The sequence below is a fragment of the Lipophrys pholis genome (genome assembly GCF_963383615.2).
Source record: "Lipophrys pholis genome assembly, chromosome: 16".
NCBI lineage: Eukaryota > Metazoa > Chordata > Actinopteri > Blenniiformes > Blenniidae > Lipophrys > Lipophrys pholis.
Window position 1 is genome coordinate 8,293,740 of NC_137634.1, and position 25,528 is coordinate 8,319,267.

At 40.5% G+C, this 25,528-nt stretch overlaps 1 protein-coding gene across 1 annotated transcript in view; it reads right to left on the minus strand.

The window, feature by feature from the left end:
- The window catches only part of LOC308121434 (unconventional myosin-XVIIIa-like), a gene marked incomplete at its 5' end in the record, with an annotated part of 65,907 nt that overhangs the window by 18,470 nt on the left and 21,909 nt on the right, over positions 1 to 25,528 (minus strand). Inside the window, 17 exons of the mRNA XM_080482665.1 lie at positions 153 to 263; positions 426 to 626; positions 759 to 882; positions 2,721 to 2,875; positions 3,026 to 3,153; positions 4,372 to 4,486; positions 4,851 to 4,970; positions 5,113 to 5,202; positions 5,396 to 5,539; positions 11,603 to 11,731; positions 13,178 to 13,243; positions 14,666 to 14,775; positions 14,961 to 15,186; positions 15,794 to 15,980; positions 16,103 to 16,262; positions 19,398 to 19,536; positions 23,352 to 23,438. Coding sequence (XP_080338791.1) covers positions 153 to 263; positions 426 to 626; positions 759 to 882; positions 2,721 to 2,875; positions 3,026 to 3,153; positions 4,372 to 4,486; positions 4,851 to 4,970; positions 5,113 to 5,202; positions 5,396 to 5,539; positions 11,603 to 11,731; positions 13,178 to 13,243; positions 14,666 to 14,775; positions 14,961 to 15,186; positions 15,794 to 15,980; positions 16,103 to 16,262; positions 19,398 to 19,536; positions 23,352 to 23,438 — 2,292 coding nt within the window. The remainder of the gene's footprint in view (positions 1 to 152; positions 264 to 425; positions 627 to 758; positions 883 to 2,720; positions 2,876 to 3,025; positions 3,154 to 4,371; positions 4,487 to 4,850; positions 4,971 to 5,112; positions 5,203 to 5,395; positions 5,540 to 11,602; positions 11,732 to 13,177; positions 13,244 to 14,665; positions 14,776 to 14,960; positions 15,187 to 15,793; positions 15,981 to 16,102; positions 16,263 to 19,397; positions 19,537 to 23,351; positions 23,439 to 25,528) is intronic.

Below are 25,528 nucleotides of genomic sequence, written 5' to 3' on the forward strand. Positions count from 1 at the left end.
AAGGATTCAAACCAGCTTTCATACAGTCAATTCTATTCAAATTTAGGTGTGTGTTTCTCAGTGCTGCAGTGACCACGACTGAATAGCTGTTCATCTGGGAAAGAGAGGCTATGAGCCAGAGAAATGACTGAGTGAGAATGAGCAACACCTACCTTCTTACCGCAGGACCGCCTAATCTCATCTACTTCCTCGTCTTTACTCTCAATCTCTTTGGAGTGGGTCTGCCGCTGCCTCTCCATCTCCATCTCGAGCCGCAGCTTGGCCTGAGTATGCAACAAAAGTCCACAACGATGACGGTGCATAACAAAAAATGCAGAACCACGAAAATGTGTTAGTAACTTCTGTGCCGTTTAAAAGTTCAAAAATCTATGCAGCAGCAGGTAAGCAATTATTAGCTACAAAAATAAAATCATATACGTCTGTACCTGCTCAAGCATCTGGATGGATCCAGCCTGTTCGTCCAGCTCCTCTTCCTGGTCCTTGACCTTGGCCTCGAGTTCACGCAGCTGCTTCTTGACCTTGGCCAGCGAGGCCTCATCTTTGGACTCCTGGGAGGACAGATCCTGGAGCTCGGCCTCCAGCTGCTGCACCTTCGCATTCATGGCGCACAACTCGCTGTCCTTGTCCTGCAAGAGGGAGAGACTTGGTTAAATGCACGTGTGGACTGGCTGGGTTATGTTGTATGAGCGTGCAGACATATCGTCCCTCGGAGGGAACATGAAAGTACATTTGAGAGAATGCAATGGAAAGTGGCTTACCTGCAGCTGCTGGCGGAGGTTAAACATCTCGCCAGTCATTATGTCTTTCTCTCGAGCCAGCTTCTCCCTTTGGCTCTTTTCTCTCTGTACCTCTGCCTGAGCCTGGTTCTGCTCCAGGTCAAATCTGGACCGCACACATGGATAGACACAGTTTAGGAATATGGGGATTTTGCAAAAACTACTGACACAGAGAGGTGGAAGTAATCAATTATAAATACAACTTTTTCTGTGATTATGTATTAAATATTTTGGGGTACTTTTACTTATGAGAGTATTTTTTTCCCCCCAATTATGTGATTTTACTCATACTTAAGTGCAAATTACACTAGGCAATGCTCAAATCAGTCAATACTGAGAGAATAGAAAGTTGTACATATTATGCAAACCTTTTGATCTGCATGCAGGCCTTGTATCTATCTATTGAACACTCATTTTAATTTTAAATTAAAATTATACAGTATTTTGTTTGACTGAGAAAGGTGTCTTCAACCAAGATTTTTTACAGATACATTTAATTGATTGCAAAAAATAAAGAACAGTTTGCACTTTTAATTATATTAGAGTACAAATCTGATGCTCTTTCCACCTCTAGTATGGACTGAATATAAAACTAATGCATTCGTTTTATATAGCGCTTTTCTTGGCACTCAAAGACGCTTTACATTGTGTTATTCATTCACTCCATACTCGATGGTGGTAAACTACGTTGGTCGCCACAGCTGCCCTGCGGCAGACTGACAGAAGCGAGGATGCCATTTTGCGCCATCAGCACCTCCGACCACAATCAACCACTCTCTCACTCACTCTCACACTGTTTTGCCCAAGGAAACTTTGGCATGTGGGCAGGCAGAGATTAACCTGCAACCTTCCGATTGGGAGACAATCGCTCTACCAACCTTTGAATACTACAAAATCAAAGTAAATTTGACAATTCATAGTCACACAATTCCTTAACTAAGTTGCACTGCAATGGTGTGATACAGAATAAGGTGGCCACACCGCTACCGAGCAAATGTACATTTCATTTTAAACAATTAGAATAGCGACTTTCAATAAGATCATATCAAACAGAGGCAGGAAAAGTATTTTCATCCTTTAGTTTAGTCGAAGTACAGATAGCTGTAAAAAAAAAAAAAAAAAGAATAACTGTGTATACGTTTAAAAGTAAATGTTTAGAATGTACTCAAGTACAAAAATATGGATTGTAATTAAATATTGCACATACACGTGTTTGCAACTAGGTAACTCCAAAAAATCTCGCTAGTTTTTGGTCTTATAAGAAAATTACAACTCAGATGTGTTTGTTCAAGTGTAGGGAATGAAAGTTGGAGTAGATAAACAGAAGACTAACACTGTATTACTTCCCACTTCTGCTTAGAAAGTTATGTCCAAAAGGCTCGCTATAATGTTTGCTTTTGTGTCATATACGTTGTATTATCATATGATGTAGATGTTGAAGGTTATGATGAAACAGGCAGCAGCATCAGTTAAGTGCTAACTCTATTTTAGCCTCCATTTTTATCCCCCTCTATTAGCCATCAATTTACCACTGGGTTGTAATAATGTGCAAAATGTTTTCTTCAATTGTCTCGGGCAGAAACACTTATGGGGAGTGAACTTAACAGCTAAGTGTTTCATGCTGTCAGCTCGTTGTAATTCCCTGTTTTTCTCTCTGAAGCGCAGCTGAAAATAATTTCACCCACAGAGCATCTTCAATTAGCCACAGGGGAGAGATCACATTCTGCCACAGTGATAGCTTCTCAAGTGCTTAAAGTCTGAGTCATTTTCTCAGCTAATGCAATTCTGCAGATTACGGAACATCTCAGTCACTATTCAAATTAAAGAAAACTTTTGCGCTGCACAAGTGGCCCTATGCTGGGCAGTCCGAAGGCGAACGCAGCTACGAAAGAGAGAAGGAGGGACAGACGCGGAAGCACTGTGAGAAAGTAAGTTGAAACTGACTTCCTCTGTTTCTTCTCCAGGTCGTGGTTGCGGCTGTGGAGGCCCTCCAGGTGAAGCTTGGTGTCCTGCAGCTCCGCGGTGAGTTTCTGACACTTCTTCTTCAGCTGCTGCACGGAGCGCTGCAGATCCTCGTTATCCGTCTGCAAATCAGCCAGCTGCAGCGTGCAAACACATATTACTGTAATGCTTTAACTACAGGTCAGTGCGGTATTTATTACTTATTTTAACAGGGTTGCAACTTGGTGGCAGTCGTATATTAAAACAGCTCGGAGGTATTTCGGCTCTTATTAGAAAACCCTGCTTGCCTTTCTCTCAGTGTGTCTTTTGCTCTGCTGCTCTGTCTCCAGCTTGTCGTCAAACTCCTGCTGCAGTTTCTTTTTAGTGAAGTCCATTTCACGAATGGCTCGGTTGTACTTTATCCGCCACTCGCCTCCTGGAGGGAAGACATGCAATTCAGAAAATGTCTGGGTGACATTTCGGTGTCTCCTGCCTTTACTGCAGACCTTGTCGGGTATACAAAGGAAGAGGCTCAAAAGCTCAGAAATGATGGATGCTCCGGATTATGGATCGCACTGTACTAGCCGCGATGGTTATCACGTTCAAGGACCAAAATAATATAATCTTTCAGGAAATAAAACTTCTTTCATCAAATCCCGACCTCATGGGGTCAAAAACTTTTGGGGGGAAAAATAGAAAGCCGCCTCTGGGTTTCAACTCGAATCTTGAATAAACCTGAGGTAGGAATTCAGAGCACACCACAATAGTAGTTAGAGAAGGACATGTCTAAGTGGCACTTTCCACAGTTCTTAGCCGACCCTAATTCTGGAGCTGTCAGAGGCTATCAGAACTATAACAGCGGCCAGGCAGACATTCAGGTTCAGGTTCATTTCCAAGCCTTATCATTTTAGAGGCTGTCCATTTCTCCTTCACATACCAACACCGGCTCCTCCATCAGTGCTGCTCATTAGCATATATATAGCATAATGACAACTTGCAGGGCCACCAGCTTTGATCCCAACGATTATTTTCTCATTCATCTAAGAATTCTGATATGCTCTGTAATGGCTTGTCTGCCGAGGTGGGTTGAAGGGGGTGGGAACAGGAGAGGGGAAAAAAAAAAAAAAAAAAAAGCCTCATGGACAATATGCTCTCAGCAGGCGCCCTCTTTCTCAGCAGGGGGAGACCAATCGGCTCCAGGCATTAGCTGTATGCCTGGGAGCGAACATCTTAATCCCCTGGCGGTAAATCCCAAACTTGGAAAATATACTTAACAGCATTATACAAGATGTGACCAAGTCTGACTGCCATGTCTCCTGCTGAAACAGTCGAACAAAGCCACTCAATCCTGCAGCTGCAATTAGCATAGGGGAGATTTTTCAAACTGTGCACATAATGCTGCTATGAGCCGGTCGGTAAATTACGCATTTGACCTCGGATGACAAGCCCATTAGACAGGCTTAAGTAGGCTGCTGAAAGTGTATAAAGGTACAATTAGGATTTTTAAAACAAATGTTTGAACATAGTAATGACAAAGACCATGACATGAAATTATCAAATCACTCGTGAATGTGACGCGGTCATCGAGTACATGAGCGTATGGGACTGCTGAGTGTTTCTGGTGTGACCACTGGGTGTTTCGTCCTCCACTTACCACTATCGTCATCATCATCCATCTCCCCGTTGAGCTCGGATGTTTTCATGAGCCGTGCTTCCATCACCTCCATCTCCTGTGATTCTAGCTGCTTCTTCATGGCATCAAACTTCACCTGAGCCACACAAATTCAACTAGTGAGGATTTTTTCTTATTTTTTTTTCTAATAGTTTCTATGGAGTTACGTTTACATGTATAACCAGCAAAACATTAAGGTAAAAACATGATGCAATAGTTTGCCATTCTCATAAACTATACATTATTCATTATTATTCATTTAAATCATATGGTACAATGTCAAAAAGAGTCAAATCTTTGACGATCTACTACTAAAATATTATTGTATATATATAAAAAAAAGCCCCTATCAAACTTCATATAGAGTAATATTTTTATGTGAATATAATTAGGCTTTATGAGATTTGCAAATCACTGTATTTTTTTAATATACATTTCATATAATATATAATTATATGTGCCTGTAGATCTTTCATGTCCTTCTCCAGGCGGAGTCTCTCTGAAGTCTCCGTCTCCAGCAACTGAGATGCCGACTCGCTGGTGCTTCTCTCATCAGCGAGCTCCACCTGCAGATCTGCAATCTGAACGCAAACACAAGCAGCAGACGCACACTGGGTGTTATGCAAAACCACAAAGTATTCGCCAAAGATCCCGTGTAAGCATGTGGTCAAATCTTTAACGAAAATACTCCCCGGATGCATTGCCAAAGGCAAAGAGACTCACCCTGCTCTCCAATCGATCCGTGTTCAGCCTCAGCTCATTTCGTTCTTTCTCAACCTTCTCCAGCTTCAGCTTCTGCTGCTGTATCTCCTCCTGGAGCCCAGAGAACACAGATACGGGTTATATGTTATGTTACAAGCAAATATGTGAAACGTCGAGTGATATAGGAAATATCAAAGATTCATGACGGGAAGTGCGATAAGTGACGCGCTTTGAAAGAGCTTTAAAGGCTGACGAAATGAGAGGAATCCACATTGGGTGTTATCACACAGAAAGGTGCGCTCACGTCTTTGCTTCGCATCTGTTCCTCAGTGAGCTGGACCTTTATGAGGGGCTGGACTGTGGTGAAGAGTCTCCACCATGGCCAGTCCTTCACACCACGGTTCTTTTTGATGTTTTTCTGGAGGCACCGGATGGCGAGATCCTGAATCTAAACACACACACAGAAGAAGTCAGCATAGAGAAATATAAATCCACATGTTCTAGTAGGTATTTGTTGAGTTGACCGAGAAAACATGTAGATTATTTGGAATTGCATTGAATTGGCACCTCTCATAGCCAAGTTTGACAAATGTTTCGAAAATGTCACCGAGCAGAATTTGCCTTGGGTTCACATACAAGACATTCAACAGACTTTTGCCAGGTAAAATTGAGAGTTTTTGCCACTTGCAACAGACTTATTGTGCCACAGACATCGAGGGAAATGGAGCCGCCACCTCTGAGCGTTTTCTTCCTTTTTTGAAGTGAGTTTTTTTTCCTCTTTCCACTGTCATCCATGCTTGCTCAAGTGGAATAGTTGGGATTTTCCTCCGTAAAAGTGCCTTGAGGTGACTCTGTCATTTTTGGCACTATATAAATGAAACTGAATTGAATTGACAAAGTACCAAAGCTGCTGGATGAAGGCTGACTTCTCCTTTCTTTGGTAAAAAACAAAACAAAGTTGTTTAGATTTTTTTATTTTTAAAAAGAAATATGTTCAGTATTAAAGTGGCGCATTTGTGAGTGAGTCGTGACTCACAAGAGCAAATTGCAAACCCCTGCGAATGTTTTAAGATACTTTGGACACATTTTGTCCCAGTCCAGTGAAATAGAGACTGTCAAAAAAGAATACAGAATATAACACAAAGCTAACGTATGGAGACAAAGCCCAGAGGTTTGCTGAGCAACACCCAAAAAAAACAACAACAAAAAAACAAGCAAAATCTTAATTACTGACTGGAATTGATATTTGTTTAGAAAGCTATTCTACCGGTAACATATCACATACACTGCATTCTTCATTCTTTTGCTGGAGTGGCGATGTATGGGCAATCAGACATCCTAGGACTTGCCAGCCTCCTCCAGAGAGTTTGTGCAGAGTGTGTTCCAAGGCTGGAAGCTCATTTTTGATTAATTAAATCAAACATGTTGGCAGCTAATTCCAAGTATTACACGATTTCCATGCCGCTTATGCATGAGGCTCTCTAGCAGCAGCAGATTACGGGCAAACCCAATTAGAGCAACACAATTCTCAGCATCAGGTACATTTTGCCCTGAAGGTACTCTCTATGACCAATTAGGATTTGTCACACAGCAAAAGCCTTAACGTGGAGAAAAATGAAGCAAATCTCTGACAGAAGATTTAAACAGGTCTCACTTGTCATATTTAGTCGGAAATGAATGGGGAAACAAACAAAAGATTACGCAAAATGAGCACCGTGGATAAACATTTCTGCATTCATGTCACATTAAGAGGGGGTGACAACTGTAAGACAGTGTGATGTGAATTACAATTGTGAGCCAAGATTAGGCAACAAAAGGCACGTTTTCCTTTTCCTTCCCCAATATTTTACATAGCGTGCTGCATTTGCACTGCGTGCATAGGTATGCAGGCATCTCCGCACACATGAGCGGTGCTGGATGGGATGGTTGCATCTTCTGATATCACTTTGATCCCAGTTCTGAAGCGAAGCCTTTTATCCAACAAGAAATAATGTATTTTACAGGATGGTAGGTCGGACTACATTGCCGCATCCATCATAGGCATGATTTGTTGTGATTGGCTATTTTCTTTTCTTTTTTTTTTAAACGTCAAATGATGTTTGAATCCTGAATTTATCTGTTTCAAAGAGATTGCATTAGCATAGGGTTAGAACATGGGAACAGTATACATTTGATATATATAAAAAAATGTAAAAAATATCTTATACCAAGCACAGTTTATATACGCCTTTACAACAGCATAGTTGTGCTTCTTTGATTCAGAACCTTGGGATTGCACAGTTCAAATGAATGAGATTTCTCATTGAATCCCTTGCCTGATAAAAGGTATTTCTTTCAGCGAGCAGCTGAGGTTGAAGCTAGCGTGTGGGTGCTGCTGCGTACTGATTTAATGCAAACTTCTTCTTCTTTTTTTTAAAAATGCGTTTGTAGGGTACCTGAAGGACATAACTCCCAATATGGTAAGTGCCTGCTGAGGCAAAATAACAGACTTCCAAAATGTCAGGTTGTCCCCTTCAGGAGATAGTTGAAAGAGGAGAAGAGGGGGAAAAAGACAAGAAAAATTGTAGTTTCGCCATTTAATGTCACACGGGCTTGGCACAGCTTCACAAGGTTAACATGCCAGGGAATATCAATCAAGGGAACTTGTGACTTCCTGTCACGTTCATATACATCAACCAGCGAGTGTCTGAGAGGCTTCACTGGAAGTCATGCGCACTTCTCCAGAGGCAAATTACCAGCTCCTCCACCTGCTAATACTGGATACTTCAAACGGCGCGCGAAGCAGCGAAGCCCCATCAGTTTTCACAGAGGGGTATCAGGCTAACAGCAAGGGTGCAAGTGGATGTTATTATACAATGATTATTCTAAGATTCAGCAGCAACACTCTGTAAATCTTCTCAGTGGAAAGATGAAAATCACTTGGTAATCCACCACAGCCTCGCATCTGCTCCCATACTCTACTGTTGGCTAATTCAATCGGGCATAATAGGAACAAAAGGTATAACAATGGGGACAGAAAATTCCCTTTAGTTCATTGTTGCAAGGAGTGTATTTACCACTGAAGAAAATAACTGGATTGTATTTGACGTACTGGAATTGCTCTAGGACAATACAGCACAATGAAAAGGCAGCGAACAATAGAGAAAAGCTCCCTTTTGAACTGAAACCGGCCTCTGATTTTAATCAAGTGCACTTTTTTGACATCTCAATCACGCACTTCACTGCACACACAGAGCTAATCATATTAAAAGCTTCTCTTTTAGTATTTTATGATCGTAGAATTTTTGAAGCCAAATCCAAAAACTACAAGAATAAGACTTCCAGTTAAATTAATCCTTCAAGTGACAGTGGCATTAGAGAAGGTTGCAGAGGCATTAATTCATTGCTTGTACACGTAAAATACGTATTGGAAGCTTTTCGAAGCTCCAAATATTTATTCACTTTTATTTTTCTTTTTTCAGGAAACCACATCGATCTAGCTTCTATATCAGTTTCATTCGACTGAGAGTCAAGGGAAGATGGAGCCAATTCCAGCCAGCATTCCATGGAATTAATTAGTAGATTAAATATTTGTATTGTTCAACGTTCTCTTAACTTGTTTTGCCCTGTATATTTTCTCAATGGTCTCTCGCTCTCTCTCTCGCCCATTACCTTTTCAGTGCTAGATTCATTCCCAGTTTTGGTTGTGCTTCATACATCATCAGTCTGTTGCAGCCTTTGATTTGGATACCATTACTTGTTTGGTGTTTGGTTTACTGGACTTAACAGAATTAAATGAATATCACCTTCAGTTGATCCATCTTTGGGCCCTCCATTAATGGTCTTTCAGACTCAGTATGATTGCATTGCCCATGTCTGGGGAGTCCTGAATGTTTCAATAAATCCATGAAACGGTTCATTTCCATCATTTTAAAAGGGACTGTTAAAACTGTTTTTCCCAACTGGGCCATTTCACTGACTACTATTATACTTTCTTGTGTGTAACGTACGTTGGGGCAGCATTGCTTCTAATGTGTTGCTTTTCAGAGGAGATCATTCAAATAAAAAATCCCATTTACCACACCAGTCAGGACAGATAGGAGGCAGAGGGCAAACTGGCTCTTATGTTTTATGTTTGATGAAAGATACCGGACACATCAGAGGTAAACCATAAAAGAAAACTAAAGATTGATGTATATGGCTTTTAAGTTTGTTGAGGTAGTATCTTTGTGACGTTAGTGTTTTATTTTTAACATTATTACATTCGGGAATATATTTTAAATATTCTATTAAAGCTGGATATTTGAAAATATTTTTAAGTTTTGATGGCTCCATCCAGTAACACATAAAAAGAAAACTCTTATTTTGTTGTTGTATTAACTCCTAGTAATATTTTAAGCATCAGCCCAAGTGTTCTCTTTTTTTTTTGGGAAATCAAAATGTGGTCACCCCCATATATAAGCATAAGGCCACTGTAAGTTGCAAACACAGTTAAACACTGTAGCCTGGCCTGGTCAGTGGAGGGTTATGTGTCAGAGTATTTCTTGGTAGCCATTAAGGAGATTTTGTTACTAATGGAAAGTGGCACCTCGGCTGTTTTCCTGTTTCTAGTTTAAAGTCCTAAGATGAGATTCCGGCTGTCAGCCCCGCCATCACATTTGGAGCAAACACTTTAGCAGAAAGCCAATCACTGTACCAAATTAATGGATGGATTTTTGAGAGAAAAAAAAGTGTATGAATGTAAAATAATTTCAACACAGTTTACACAACGAGATGCAAAAGTGCAACCATGCCAAACTAATTGAGGATTTAATATTATATATGTTTATTATAATAATATATTTTCATGAGGGAAGGGGAGGAAGGGAGGGAGAAATTGTTTACTTCTTAATCAGCTTTGTAATTGAACAGTCGCACAAAGATTTTTAATGGCCACGTGCAGTGCAAGTCTACCTTATAGTGGGAATCGAACTTGACAAAGAAAGTGCGTCTAGTTTTCTATTTGAAACCAGCATTTCATGGCTCAAACAGTGATGGCAAGGGGGGAAAAAAACTAAAAGGCCTGGAAGTCTGCTAATATAAAAGGTCATATTGATTTACCTTGGAGCAAAGATGACAATTTAATAGTTTTACTGGCATTAGTACAAGTTAACAAGATATCTTCTGCCTAACAGCATGTCAGTGTGAATAGGAAGCAGTAACTTTGATTCTGTTTCTGTTGGTTCATTACAAGTCAGCTGAAGCAGCACATTCGCTTAAATAGTAATCACAGAGAGGGAGAAGCACTACAGGGCTCCATACATCACAAGAGGACATGTGTGAGGCGGAGAGAGATGGACCCGTATGCGCTGGCAGCAAAACGGAAGACGGGTGGGGCAGAAGGGGATGTGAGAGTCAGCAGCATGTTTGATAAGACCACATTTAAATGAAGTGGACTGATATAAAGTAATAGAAATGGATGTGTCTCTATCAAATGTCCCCTTGGGAAAGCTGATTGGACGGATCACGGTGGGAGGGTGGGGTTAAGGGCAATAGGTTTAAAGAACTTATTTGTAATTAGGTGAAGATTTACAGCAGAGCTGGCTCGGTCCACCTCAACAGCAGAGCAAGCAGGCACTAATATTAGCTCTAAACTCTGCTTGCATTCCTCACCTACTTGACCTACTTCACCTTATCCCACTGTGCAACAAAATGGACCTTAATAGTTATGCAAATATCACATTTATTTATTTATCTGTTTATCTATCATTAGTAACTGCGTTGAGTTTTCCCATTTTAAATGGTCATTCAATTCAAGATTTAGGAAGCACTGACGATGGATGGATGAATGAAATATGAGAGAGGTAGAATTCATTCAGTGAAACCAGATGTGCCAAAATGGATGTTAAAACCAGTAAACATTTTATGTAAACAGAAACACACAATTATAGAACTGAAGACAAAATGTAATTATAAAATAAGCTCATTCTGGATATTTCAATTGAAAACGGTTGTCGCCTATGGATCCAGACAACCATTAGAAGGTCCTTTATTTGACCAAAAATGACAACTATGCAGCATGAGAGTTTAAGGGGAATGTGAGAGGTGGCTCATCCTCGCAAACTTTGAATTATATGATGGAAATAAATATTAGTGTTGAGAACGGCACATGGTGACGAGGTGTTATTGCACTTGGGGAGGTATTGTAATAATAAATAATAAGCAGCAGGAGTGTGTATGTGAAAGCAGCAGTAATTTTGTGAGCTCTGTAATTGAAACGGTGGCTTACGTGGCTTTATAGTATTGCGATTGTTGATTATTGCTTGTGAGGTGTTTCTAAAGCCAAGGGAAATCAACAGCTTTTTTTGTGTACGAAGGCTTTTATTGACCTGTGACGCCTGCCTGAGGGCAGCAGGTCAGACAAGTGCTGACATGGATGGGACTGGTCTTTGAGGACGGCTCGGGTCCTTCAGACGGACCAGAGCAGGAAATAAACACAACTCTTCTGATTTAAATTTTGTGTGTTTTCAGGTGTACCTGACGTCTTGCCTACCTTTCTCTTCTTGAAGGCCTGTCGTGCCAGGAACCCTCTACAGGCCGCCTGGAACAGGGTCAGATTGCGCTTGGTCTGCTCATCCCTCTGCTCCTCCAGCTTCGGCAAGGTGCCAGCTCTGAAGAACAACTAGAGGATGAAACAATAACACACACCCTTATTAACCAAGGGTGAAAAATATTGACTGAGGAAATTAGATCCGGAGGTTCTCTCCTGTTAGTGTGAGGCAAAACGACAAAATTAAAACAGAAGTGAGTTAAACAGTAAATAAACGCACTGAAACAATAAATCAATAAGAAACTGTGTAATCCATGGACAAGCGAGTCTTATCTAAGTGAGAAAAACTGTGATTAAGTTATTATCTCGGACAATCAGCCTTGTCTGTTTCTAATCTGGGCCAAAGGTAAAACACAGGTAAACAGCCAATAGAAAGCGGATCACATCACAGTCCATCAACGCCTCGGAGGGCTCCGCTACTGCAAATATATTCCAGATATGATTGCGGCAGGCTATTAAACTAGATGGATGATGACAGCGAAAATGTCTCCACCCAAGGTCTTTCCTCAAGTCCCAGTGCTTTATAAATTACCAAATCCATATGTGATCTGTTAACAAAGCAGAACGTGGAAATGATCAAGCAGCTTTCGTCGAGGAAATCAGCCAGGCAGTAGGGACAAGTGATGCATTCAATGACATCACTGAGCATTACTTTTTAAAATTGCTAAGTGGGGCTTGAACAGCGCCGGTTTATCTTTTTATCATCATCAAATGCATGCAGCCCTTGAATACATGAAATGCATGCAGCCATGCTGTTTTCAGACATGTGGCTCTCCCCAACGGTGGCAGATTTTATCCTGTCAAAAGCTTTGAATCCACTACTGTAAGGTTATTTGGGGTTGGTGTAATTGGCATGCAAGTGAGACAGGTTGCTAAGATGCTACTGGAATGCTTTGTGAATGGCCAACTGTGCTCGTCTACTTCTGAGCCTATTTCACACTCCAAAGTGCGGCTCCATGTGAAGCTGCCTCCAAACCATTCTTGTGCGGTGTGCTCTGTAACGGCCCTGTACGCTGCACATATCTGCGAGCACAACTTCCACTATTTTGTAGATTATTGTTTCCTTTGATTTCCTTCTTGGCTGATGGCCACTTTCCAGCTGATAGGATTAGATCTCCGTCTCCAAGCGGTGAATTACACACAATGGCGACAGTGGAACAACAAAGAGGGCCATCAGTTTAGAGAATTTGTTTTAATGACTTGAAAAGGAGGACAGCTTTAAGGTCACACGGGCAGGCAGGGTGGAGACATGCCTCCTGGACAGCCACTGGCTAAAAGACTAGAGCAAAGGGACATGGCTGGGCAACTTTCCAGAATAGGATGGCGAACAAACATCAAAGAGGAACAGGTGTAATGAAAGAAGCACTTCCCCAGACAGCAAGTGTCATTCAAAATGAAAATGAAAAAAACAAAAGAAGGGTGGGGATAAAAAGGATAAAAGAGCTGTGTGCTGCAGCTCTGCTGTTGGAGTTTAATACGGACTGTTTATTCGTTTCAGACATGGCGGGTTTAACTCACCCGACTCAGACCCATGTGGTAACTGCTCTTCTCCAAATCCAGGGACTCCAGTAGCTCCTCCACAGCCTGGGTAAACACACACGTACGCAAACATACGCACACACTCACTTAGTCTTTCAACAACTGGATCCAGTGGGAACATCTACTGACGCCACAACGGTTCTGCAGTCCACAATTCCCCCAAGTTGTCACGTTAAATTAATGGTATAGTGCGCTTTTCCCTCGACTCTCACATCCATTCCCAACTGGATTTAGTTTTGAAACTAAGCTGGTAATCACAGGAAAAGTTTGGCTCCTCGAGACCTCCACAAACCAATTACAACTTGTCCCGCAGAATCCACCTGCTCCTGGGCTTTTTCGTTATGACCCCCTGGAGTTCTTGGACGCACTGCAGCTTCGAGCACACACATCCTATGTAGAAATACACCATCAGCCAGCCTGGAGCCTCTCCTCTCCCCGTTCATCTACCGGCCTGTGCATACTGTAGGTGTATTGTTGTCTCTGCCTCTTCTGTCTACTTGAGCCTCCAGCCTGAAAGACCACATCTAGATTACACCAGGAGAGGTTTGCTGCGAACACTGAAGGGCTTTTGTTTGCCTGTGTTTCCACAGAAACTCAGCCCCAATGCAACGGCACAGGGGAAAAAACTTCACCCTGCCTTAACCCTATTCTTTCACTCTCTCTCGCTCTCTCTCTCTCATTTCTCTCAAGAAACAAACTGGGGTTTTTTTTTTTTTTTTTCTTGAATTCAGCCAGGACTTCCCTTGCTGAGGACCAATGCCCACAACCCAGAGGCTCATAGTTGTTAAAGATCCCGTGAAATAAAAAGTACATCCCACTCAGTTTTTATGTTGGGTGAATGGCCTAACTGTGTTCATTGAACTCTGGATCTGTGTCGAATAATCTATTAAAAGAAAAAACATTTCCACACCATAAACACTCTTCTTTTTTTTTTCCAGTGACAAATGTCGTGCCTTTACAAATCAAGGTTCACTGGGCGTCTCTTGTGCACCAACAGCAGGTACATGGCTGCGGCAAGTCACTTTAAAGTAGAACACGCCTCATCTACTTCAAATGTCAGAAACACACACGCATGGACTGAATTATCCCTTTACGAGATCATTGAGAATACAACTTGCTTTCTATTAGTGTGTATTGAAAGGTACGTGCACAGTCATAGTAACTGTGGAAGCTCATCAGCCAGAGCAACAAATGATAAATACATCTCTCTGAATGGGGTTTTGTTGCTTTTGACTGTGCATGCACTTTTTTCAAGCTACTCTACAGATCTGCTTCTTTCACGGACATGATAGTGGCGAGGTTAAGTTGACTAGGTCATTACTGAAGCTCTGATGAAGGTTTATGTCTCTGTCAGCCGGCTGCTGACAAATCAGGGGCAGCTGTAATGAAGCTGCCTCTTCACAACATTAATCTTCACTGTGCATGGCCCACTGTATATTTTACTCCCTCTCCCACTAATTGACTTACTCTCTTCTCGTCCTTCACTATGTAATTCCTTCCGTGCTTCTTGGTGAGGTGCGGTGCCAGCACGTCGAAACGCCGCCGAAACTCAGAGAACACCATGTGATCGGGGTAACCTGTCAGAGTCAGCGTGGGACGACAAATATTTGTAGAGATGCAATCGTTATTCTGAGGTGAACACAGAAATGCATTTTTTTTTATCTGCTTTTGTTTGTTTTCTTTTCTCTTCGGATACAGATCTTCAAAGGAGGTCCGCGTTTCAACACCCATCCTGAGCGTGTGATTTAAACTGATGCCTCACCTTGCCGGTAGATCCGGAGAGCGTCGAGCAGCTTGGATCCGCGCATCTGTGCACGGAGCAGGGCTACATCCAGCTGCATTAAACCCGGATCTCCACTCTCCCCCTGAGCCTCACTCTCCCCGACTTTGAACAGGGATCCACTCAGAGCCTTGAGGGCATCCGCCTTGGGCAATATGCAGTGAACAAATTGAATCCTGGACCTCCGCACCATGTCAAGGAGGGCATCCTTGAGGAGACAGAGCGGGGTTAGGAAGTGTAGTTGGAGCAAGTCAGCATCATTACATACAAAACACACACACACACACACACACACACACACACACACACACACACACACACACACACACACACAAATCAAAATTCACCCATGCACCTTCCTTCCGACAACTCATTTTGCTCCTATAATTAATTCATAGTTAAAAACTTTCATACAAGTGTGCTTTAGTGTATGCACCTTCTTATTATTATGTGAACATTTCAGTTTTTCAACTGTGTTGAACTGAATCAAAAAAAATAATGACATATATTTGACAGTGAGCAAAAACTGGGGATCGATGTGTTTTTCAAGTATAAGAGTTGGAAGTAAAAGCAGCTGCTGAGCTGCCTTAATATGATTTTCTCTGGCTGCAGCCCAACCTCAGTCCTTCATCTCATCACGTTTCTTTTAAGCTGCGTTTTAAACACTTTCTGAAGACTTTCAGGCCCAAAGCAGATTCCAAAGCAAATTTTCAGCTTTTCATATCAACGTCCCCAAATACACCTTAACCTCACTGCTGTTGTTTTCCAACTTAACTGAGGAGTAGCATTCAAAGTTTTTTTTTTTTCTGTCTCACCACTTGAAGCTTTATCTGGATGCAAGATGACTTTTTCTTCATAGCAGCCACCCCTGTGGTGAAAGTCTTCCTCATGCTCGAAGCCCGGCGCAGAGACAGCTGGGAAACACCCTCAAGGCCTGCGATTGATCCAGACAGTACCGTGGCTCCTCCTGCTCGGCTCATGAACAATGAGCTGATGACCTTTCTGCAATATTTCAAAAACGCCTCAACATGGTGATTTCATGGTAACTCAAACACCATGTCGAACAGGTAATAATTTCAAGTGTACATCATCAATCTTCGTCTGCTCCTCTGTGTGCCGCTTACTTTTGGGAATCTTGCAAAAGGCTGGCAGCATTGGTCGAAGCGGGATTCTGCTTGGCGTGGTTGAGCCACCCCCGCACGTCGTACTCCACCCAGTCGGTGCCGTGACTGTGGCCCAGCAGGAAGTGGCTTTCTTTTTCACTCTTTAAGAGGAAAGTGTGACCTGATGTAAAAGTGTGATTTTGTGTTAGAATCACGAGCTGAGTACATATGCAGAGAGATGGAAAAATAAACCGTCTTCTTCGGGAGTTTAGCACGATGTTTATACAGTCTGCGGGAAGACTTTATCAGAACGAGCAGATTCAACATGTCCTGCTTACTCTGGTGCGTACCATCTGTCAAAAGCCTACAAACACTTTATTGATACAGAGAGACAGGCTGTTCCTGGTCGAACTGGTTGTTCATGGACTATATTAGCCTGCCTGTGCAGTTTAAGTGTGAAATCAGAAGATTTACCCATTCTTATACCGTCATAAATATTGTACCGGTCTGCCTCCAGCACAAGGTGGTAGGCTATCAAACGGATATGGCTGACAAAGTAAATAGAAACGCTCAAATCTTACTCATAAAAGAAGTGTGAATGAGATGCCTCCAGCCACTAAGAAGATACTTCACCCTCTAATTCTTATATATTTCGAATTTGTTTTTTTTTCCTAAACTTCACCAAGTCCAATTGGGGAACTTTAAAAAGTTGTAACCTTGGTGAGTGTTATCAGTGTAGCCAACAATATACAGACAAAGGATTGTAATGACTCATCTAATGTATAATACAAGTCAACCTGGCAGATAGGGGGGGTTTGTGCGCCATCTGTTAAACGGCTCCTATGAACTCATTCACAAGGACAAAATACAACGTGCAATGATACAACGGAATGAGAAGTAGAGGTGAAGTCAGTGCTGAAATGAATGTATTCAAGTACAACCCGTGTTACAATGCTTGTAGAAGAAAAAAATACGGTTTCAAAGTTCTGATTTTAACCTACTGAAATACTTCATAATGTTTCAGCATTCACAAGGACAAAATAGTGCGCAATATAACTAAATGGTGAAAATCAAATGCTCAACTACGACTGAAAACTATTGTTACGTTGCTTTAATTGTGCCCAATAATAGTACTCAAGTAAACTACTCAAAGTATTAGCTACAGAAGGTCCAGTTTTATTGTAGAGTCAATAATGGACATTCAAAATCCAAAAAACATATTTATATAATAGATTTTATTTTAATTTCACACAAATGTAGAGATGTAGAAAAGGGAATTTCTCCTTTAAATCAATATACTCAATAGAGGCCCGTATCTTATAACTAGCTGAATAGAATACGTAGTGTAATAAATATAACCTCGTTAAAAAAAAAATTATATGAAAACACTATATACAGTGGGGCAAAAAAGTATTTAGTCAGCCACCGATTGTGCAAGTTCTCCCACTTAAAATGATGACAGAGGTCTGTAATTTTCATCATAGGTACACTTCAACTGTGAGAAACAGAATGTGAAAAAAAAATCCAGGAATTCACATTGTAGGATTTTTAAGGAATTTATTCGTAAATTATGGTGGAAAATAAGTATTTGGTCAATAACAAAAATTCAACTCAATACTTTGTAATATAACCTTTGTTGGCAATAACAGAGGTCAAACGATTACTATAGGTCTTTACCAGGTTTGCACACACAGTAGCTGGTATTTTGGCCCATTCCTCCATGCAGATCTCCTCTAGAGCAGTGATGTTTTGGGGCTGTCGCCGAGCAACACGGACTTTCAACTCCCTCCACAGATTTTCTATGGGGTTGAGGTCTGGAGACTGGCTAGGCCACTCCAGGACTTTCAAATGCTTCTTACGGAGCCACTCCTTCGTTGCCCGGGCGGTGTGTTTGGGATCATTGTCATGCTGGAAGACCCAGCCACGTTTCATCTTCAAAGCTCTCACTGATGGAAGGAGGTTTTGGCTCAAAATCTCACGATACATGGCCCCTTTCATTCTTTCCTTAACACGGATCAGTCGTCCTGTCCCCTTAGCAGAAAAACAGCCCCAAAGCATGATGTTTCCACCGCCATGCTTCACAGTAGGTATGGTGTTCTTGGGATGCAACTCAGTATTCTTCTTCCTCCAAACACGACGAGTTGTGTTTATACCAAAAAGTTCTATTTTGGTTTCATCTGACCACATGACATTCTCCCAATCCTCTGCTGTATCATCCATGTGCTCTCTGGCAAACTTCAGACGGGCCTGGACATGCACTGGCTTAAGCAGGGGGACACGTCTGGCACTGCAGGATTTGATTCCCTGTCGGCGTAGTGTGTTACTGATGGTAACCTTTGTTACTTTGGTCCCAGCTCTCTGCAGGTCATTCACCAGGTCCCCCCGTGTGGTTCTGGGATTTTTGCTCACCGTTCTCATGATCATTTTGACCCCACGGGATGAGATCTTGCGTGGAGCCCCAGATCGAGGGAGATTACCAGTGGTCTTGTATGTCTTCCATTTTCTGATAATTGCTCCCACAGTTGATTTTTTCACACCAAGCTGCTTGCCTATTGTAGATTCACTCTTCCCAGTCTGGTGCAGGTCTACAATCCTTTTCCTGGTGTCCTTCGACAGCTCTTTGGTCTTGGCCATAGTGGAGTTTGGAGTCTGACTGTTTGAGGTTGTGGACAGGTGTCTTTTATACAGATAACGAGTTCAAAGAGGTGCCATTAATACAGGTAACGAGTGGAGGACAGAAGAGCTTCTTAAAGAAGAAGTTACAGGTCTGTGAGAGCCAGAGATCTTTCTTGTTTGAAGTGACCAAATACTTATTTTCCACCATAATTTACAAATAAATTCTTTAAAATTCCTACAATGTGAATTCCTGGATTTTTTTTTCACATTCTGTCTCTCACAGTTGAAGTGTACCTATGATGAAAATTACAGACCTCTGTCATCATTTTAAGTGGGAGAACTTGCACAATCGGTGGCTGACTAAATACTTTTTTGCCCCACTGTAATTATAGCAATGCAAATATCACCACTGATGAAAAAACAAAATTTTACACTCAACAGTGGACATTTTGGCATGCAAGGTCAAATATATTGTGGATGTATCAGCAAAATATTACATTTTTCACACAAATAATAAAAATTGGACACAAATCTCCCAGCCAAATTATTAATAACATATTAATTCTTGCATTAAATATTCATCTCACATAATGAGGTATTCTTTCCTTTATTTTTCTGGGAGATCATGAGTCCATGAACCAGAACTACTTTTGGGGGTGATCCCTCTGAATGTGCACATGTGTTTTTGTCCTGTGCTCACCTTTACTCTCGCCCTCAGCGGGTCCATAGTAGCTGAATAAACGCCCTATCAGAGTTTCCTCCGATCCCCCGGGGTGCAGGGCCTCCTCCTCCATTAGCCACAACAGGCCCCGCGCCTCATCGGTTCGAACCGTCCGGACCTGCCAAATAAATATGCATGTGTCCTCATTAAGTCAATTTCAGTGTTAGTTTCCAGTTTAATACTCTCACTTTGTTTACTACAAGAGTCTGCTTCAAAACCGATTCGGATTTTACGTGCAGTGCTCCTTACATGGGAAACAGACCACCTTGCCACAAGGACATTTTGCTCATTTATGCCATTTAATAGGAACACTCTGAACACTGATCAGATTATATTTATAATGCCTTTATTATTTATCTGCCTTCTGGGTAACAAAAAGAATACTTTTTATGAAAGCTTCTGGAAATTATCCTTCAAATGCTGGATTCTGGCCTCTGCCATCTATATTCGATTAAATAATAGCACTTCTGAGCAGAGGGAGAAGTAAATCCTTGAATTTACTTGGTAAAAGAAACAAAAGGCGAAAGGAAGAAATTGCAAATATGCAGAAATGTGTATGAATACCAAAGTGCTCAATCTTTCTGACATGATCAGAAACTACATACTAGTGTGTGAGTGGCATGTTTTTATTGTGCCTCATTTACATTATACACACTATTGATATGCCAGTTTAATCCAGCAGGTCAGCCTCTGCCAAAGGGCCACACAGTAAATCTGAGTACAAGAGATGATTAATGGGAGAGGAAATAAGAAAAACGTTTTTTTACATTTTTGCTCTGTTTGCAGTTTCTGAAACTTTTTATCGGATCTGTGTGTTTCGATAAGATATTGGATCATTTGAATAATAAAATAGAAAAGTCAGAAAAGTTTAGAGAAGAGAAATTCTTTGCTGGATCCGTTATAAACTGATATAGTGGTTTTCAAGGTGTGGCGCCGGCCTCACCTGGGGTCAAGGGGACACCTTTTTCAAGAAATATTTTTTTCTGAAGAGATCGGGATGAAATAAAATTATAATAATATAATAATTATTTCAATTATTAATTATCATAATAAATTATGTTGGTCTTTTACTAATCCACACCAACATTACCCTTATAAGAATGGAAATAATACCACGTTATCTTGATTATTGTTACTGTTATTGTTTTTCATACTTTTGCTACTTTTTTATTTATTTAAATGTCCACATTGTGGGACAAATAAAGCAATATCTTATCAGAATGTAAGATCAGTGTATTAAATACTAATTGAAATATAAACAATTAGTCTGTGTGATTATTTGTTTGTACATCAAATTTTAAATTAAAGGATGTTAAAATATAACAATGAAGAGCCGCATTAATTACATTTTGTGTAGGATAATGCATGTATTTTTCCCAGAGGTGTAAAGGGGGGGGGGGGCTCAGTGTGGTCCAGTTAGTGGTGGGGGCTCGTCATTTGAAACCCATTGTACTAAAAGACCAATGAAATGTGAATCTGACAAATAATTGCTTTTGTAATATGTCTTCAAAATAGCTTGAAACCACTTCCTGACTGACACTATGTTGTAAAAGGTGTTTTACAATCCTATGATGAAAACATCTTCAAATATATGAACTGAAAGAGAAAGTACAGTCTCATTTTCTCAAAGAGAAACACTCAATATCAGGTAGTACATCAGTACTGTACTTAATTACACTAAGTGCACAAAGTCACTTTTCCCTGAGGAATACTTTTGTTAATTTCAACAAAAGTGGTTTGTTGTACATTTTCCCAATCTGAGCCAGTTGTGGCAGACCTATTGTAACTATTATTAGCACTGGAAATTAAAGTTCCAAAAGCAGCTGTTCTCCCTACGACCTTCAGCGACTGCTGAATAAAAGCATCACCAATTTAGCTTTCTCTTATAATAAAAATGGAAACAAAAAAGACTTCATGAGTACAAAGAGTAGAAAGGGAGTGGGGATTTAAAAGTAATGCAATCAGAAATGCAATTAGTGAGAACACAGAGAGGAAAATATAAGTCACTCCAGCCCTTAACAATCATGGAGTACGAGCCAGACAAAGGCTTTTTTTGTTGTTTTCTTGTACGATACCATCCGAGCACATTGATTTTATTAGCCAACCTGGAGGAATGGAGAAATGTCATCAATATATCATTTTTGACAATTCACAGTCAAGAATAGAGCAAATCTTAAAATAAAAATACATACAACCTGAACATAATATATTCAAAATAACTCGTCCTTTTTCTCTCATTATAATAGTTTCACTTTGTTCTAACCCTTTTCAGGCATGTTAATATGTATGTATGTATGTATGTATGCATGTATAGATTATTTGTTTTGATTAAATATATTCCTGTAAAATATAAAGTTCATTATTTATATAGATTGGCTAGAAGGGGTTTCAATATGGAAATGTGTAGGTATCTGAGTATATGTATATCTGTGTTTCTGTGTGCATATGTGCTTGCACAGATGTTTTTGACATGTCTGAAATATGAAAAAAATTTATCATATATTAGAGTCGTGAGCACCGGTTAGGACTCTGAAGGTTTTCTTTTTATTGTAAGGAAACCTTCAGTCGGTTATTTCTGATTCAAACCCGTAACGAGAAGTTTGTGTGTCTTCCCTATGTATGTGCGTATTTTTCTAAATCGCCTATGATTTTGATGGATTTTCCGATTCATGGGCGAGAGAACAGTCGTCATTGAAACTGAACTCTTGTGGCTCTGTCAGTCTACTGTGCTGGTGAGTGAATGAATGAAAAACTGTTGGTATTTTTTATGTTCCCAACTGCAGTATTTCTGAGAAGTACGGAGGAGCAGAACTTTTAAGAGCCCAGTATAATGCTACCACCTCCTTCATAGACTGTTCAAGCAGTGGTTCTCTGAGAGCTAGACTTTTTCTGAGGAGGTACACGCTGTAATAAAGTTTGGTGTAATATAAATGTACAGGCTGTTCATTTTTGTAATTTCCACATTAAACTGTACTATGTGGTCTAAATGTTTTTGCACAAGTAAAAGGTCAGCGTGGCATGTCAAAAATATGGAACGTAAGCCCTCTATTGTGAGAGCGCCATCTCCAGTTATTGGTTGTCATCTTGTTGCCGATGTGCAAGTCCGACGTGTGTACTTTAACGAAACCCACGAAACCATAAAACAGCTTTTGCAGCTATCAGGACAGATGAGCTGGAGACATCCTTATCAGCCTTGCACACAACACTAACTGCAAATACAGCACACAAAATCAGTTTGGTGGAGCCATATGACAACTATGAGGGCTGTTTGTGATAATGGACATCAAAGCTACAACAGGAGGGAAAACATATCTGTGAATGAAACATCTTTTATCGAATTATCCTTTCAGCACAAGCAGCAGAGCTTTAGTGTTGACTTTCAAAATTACTTTGAAGAATCTGTGTTCTTTTCCTTTGGTTTTTAGTGTGATGTACTGCAGTTCATTGCTTCTGAGGACATTCCCATTAGAGCGGGGACCCTTCAAAAAGTAAAGCACTCAAACCAAACACACTGGAATTATAGCAAAATGATCTATGACTCCCTAAACTCTGCCATTTCTGTTTCCATGGTGCAGATCATAGGCTGCAAAGGCCAAACATTGATTTTCCTTCTTGAAGTCAATTCCCTAACCTTTCTTTTCTTGTACCTGCCATTTTTTTTTCTTGTCTTTGCCAAACAAAACCAGCATGAACAAAACTCTTGATATTTAAAAGCAATATTCGCAGCTGAATTAAACAAAAGCTACCCAGAGATTATGAGGTAAAAGTAAACCATGAGAGGCAGGAAATCTCCCCCCTGGTGTTGCAACAAGCACACAGAGGCCATGTATTAAAGACATACGGGATTAATGAAGAACAATGAGTGTCTTTGTGAGTCAGAAATGTAACCTCCAGACGATGATAATGTAGATAGTTAAAGAAAACCGAACTTACTAGTGCCTGGCTTGAGGCTTGATCAACCACTGCCACAGACAAGGATGTGCTGGGCTCTGTGTCATCTAAGGAAAGCTCGATGTTCTCCTGGAGCAAGAGAAAAGAGATAATAAAAAAAAAAGAAAATGACAGACTCTTTGATGACATGATGTGATGATGCTAAAAAGACCATTTTCTTCAGGAGATATGAGCAGGGCTGGCTCGCAAAGAGTGAAAATAAAAGAGAATGAAAAAAATAAATGCACATTTTTGAGTTTCAAAAGTAATTCTGGGTCTGAAATACATTTTGAAATGCCGGGCAGTTTACAGACCTGGGTTAATATTTTCTCGTGGCCACGTATTATAGTTACTAATTTTATATTTCTAGTATGTATGAAAAGGCACTGTTCTGCTGGAAGGGCAGCTGTGTGGAAGAAGAGATGTATAACCGTTTCTTTGAGGAGCCAGCTTCGTCTTTGAGAGGATCTGGTTCATGTATACGTCACGTTAATGGTCTAAAAAAAGAATACCAAGGTTATGAGGATACAGTTTCAGGAAAGAAGGAGCTTCCATCATTGAACAATGCTGACTGACACAAAACCCAACACCAATCTGATCCCGCACAGCCATGAGCTCTCAGTCACAACCTGAAACGTTACTCTCGCCCCTGGAAAGTGAATGTGAACTTTGCAATCTGGAAAACCAGAGACTAAGAGCTGAAAAAACTAATCAGATTAACGGAAACTCATTTTATGGGAGATTGTGAAGCGAAAATGCGACACATTTAGGAATCGAAATTTCCGATTTTTCTTTCTATATATACACAACAGCCTCAGTTAATGACCAATGACAAATAACAGAATAAATTGCATGACTTTTCTTTTTTAAATGTTAAAACTTTATAGCTCCTGAACAACAAAGTTTTTGGCTTGTTTGTTTTAAGTCATTATTAAAAAATTAAAAAAAGTAATAAAAGAAGTTTGAAGCTTTAATTTGAAATTCTGTTTCATAAATACAAATTCAGAGTTATCAAAAAATATCCATACAGTTCAGTTCTAAGCATACATACACATGCCTGCCAAACTGACATCCACATTCAAAAAATAACTCTTAACACAATTCCAGCGACACTTTTATTTGGTATGGATCCCAGTAACAAAATGTTTTAAACAGGGTTCATTAAAAAGGTGCCAAATAGATTACTATGTGCTGTCTTGATCTTTAACCAATTGTACCAAATCAGTGTCACAGTCCAATGAAATGCATTTGAAGTTAATTGGTAGCTCTAAAATTGCCTGCAGGTGTGAATGTGGGTGGTTTTCCATCTCTGGGTTTGTGTGCTGCGATGAACTGGAAGCCTGCCTTCGCCCATAGTCAGCTGGAATTGGCTGCAGCCGTTGGATAAAGCAGTATTGAAGATAGACGATATACGTAAAGAGCTTTCAAAAAAAAAAAAAAAAACTAATGTTAATTTAAACGATTCAGTACTATTTCTTAGACAGTAGTCACAAAGTCTTTACAGCTGAAGCACCATGTAAAAGTGCTCAGAAGAAATATAATTGGAAATATTGTCACGGGTTAAAAAAAACCATATCATATTACAAGCGACGAAAAGCCTGAACAAATCTATTAAAATACAAAGATGTATTTATTATGACTATACTATGTTTTTTTTTCCGATAGGAAGTGCTTCCAGATTTAATTACTGTCACAGGCGACATTTCTGGAGTAAAGTGAAAATTAATTCACTGAATTACCTTTTGCCACAGCAAAACATGCATGCAGCAGCTCACAGTGACAAAGTGCAGGCTGCAGTGGCGATGGCTGAGAATGCTGGCTGCGTTAATAGTCTGGCCATGACAGATGCCAGAGTTCGAGCTAACTCTGTGTGTGTGTGTGTGTGTGTGTGTGTGTGTGTGTGTGTGTGTGTGTGTGTGTGTGTGTGTGTGTGTGTGTGTGTGTGTGTGTGTGTGTGTGTGTGTGTGTGGGTGTGTGTGTGTGGGTGTGTGGGTGTGTGTGTGTGTGTGTGTGTGTGTGTGTGTGTTAAATGATTTTTGTTCTCTGCTGTGGAGACTCAATGTGCGGAAGAAACACAAATACAATCCAAACAGCTCCAGCACTCAACTGCATTTAATTCAAAGATAGAAAGATAGAAGCCTGTTGTGCCTGTGTCACAGTTTAACCTGCCTGTCACTGTC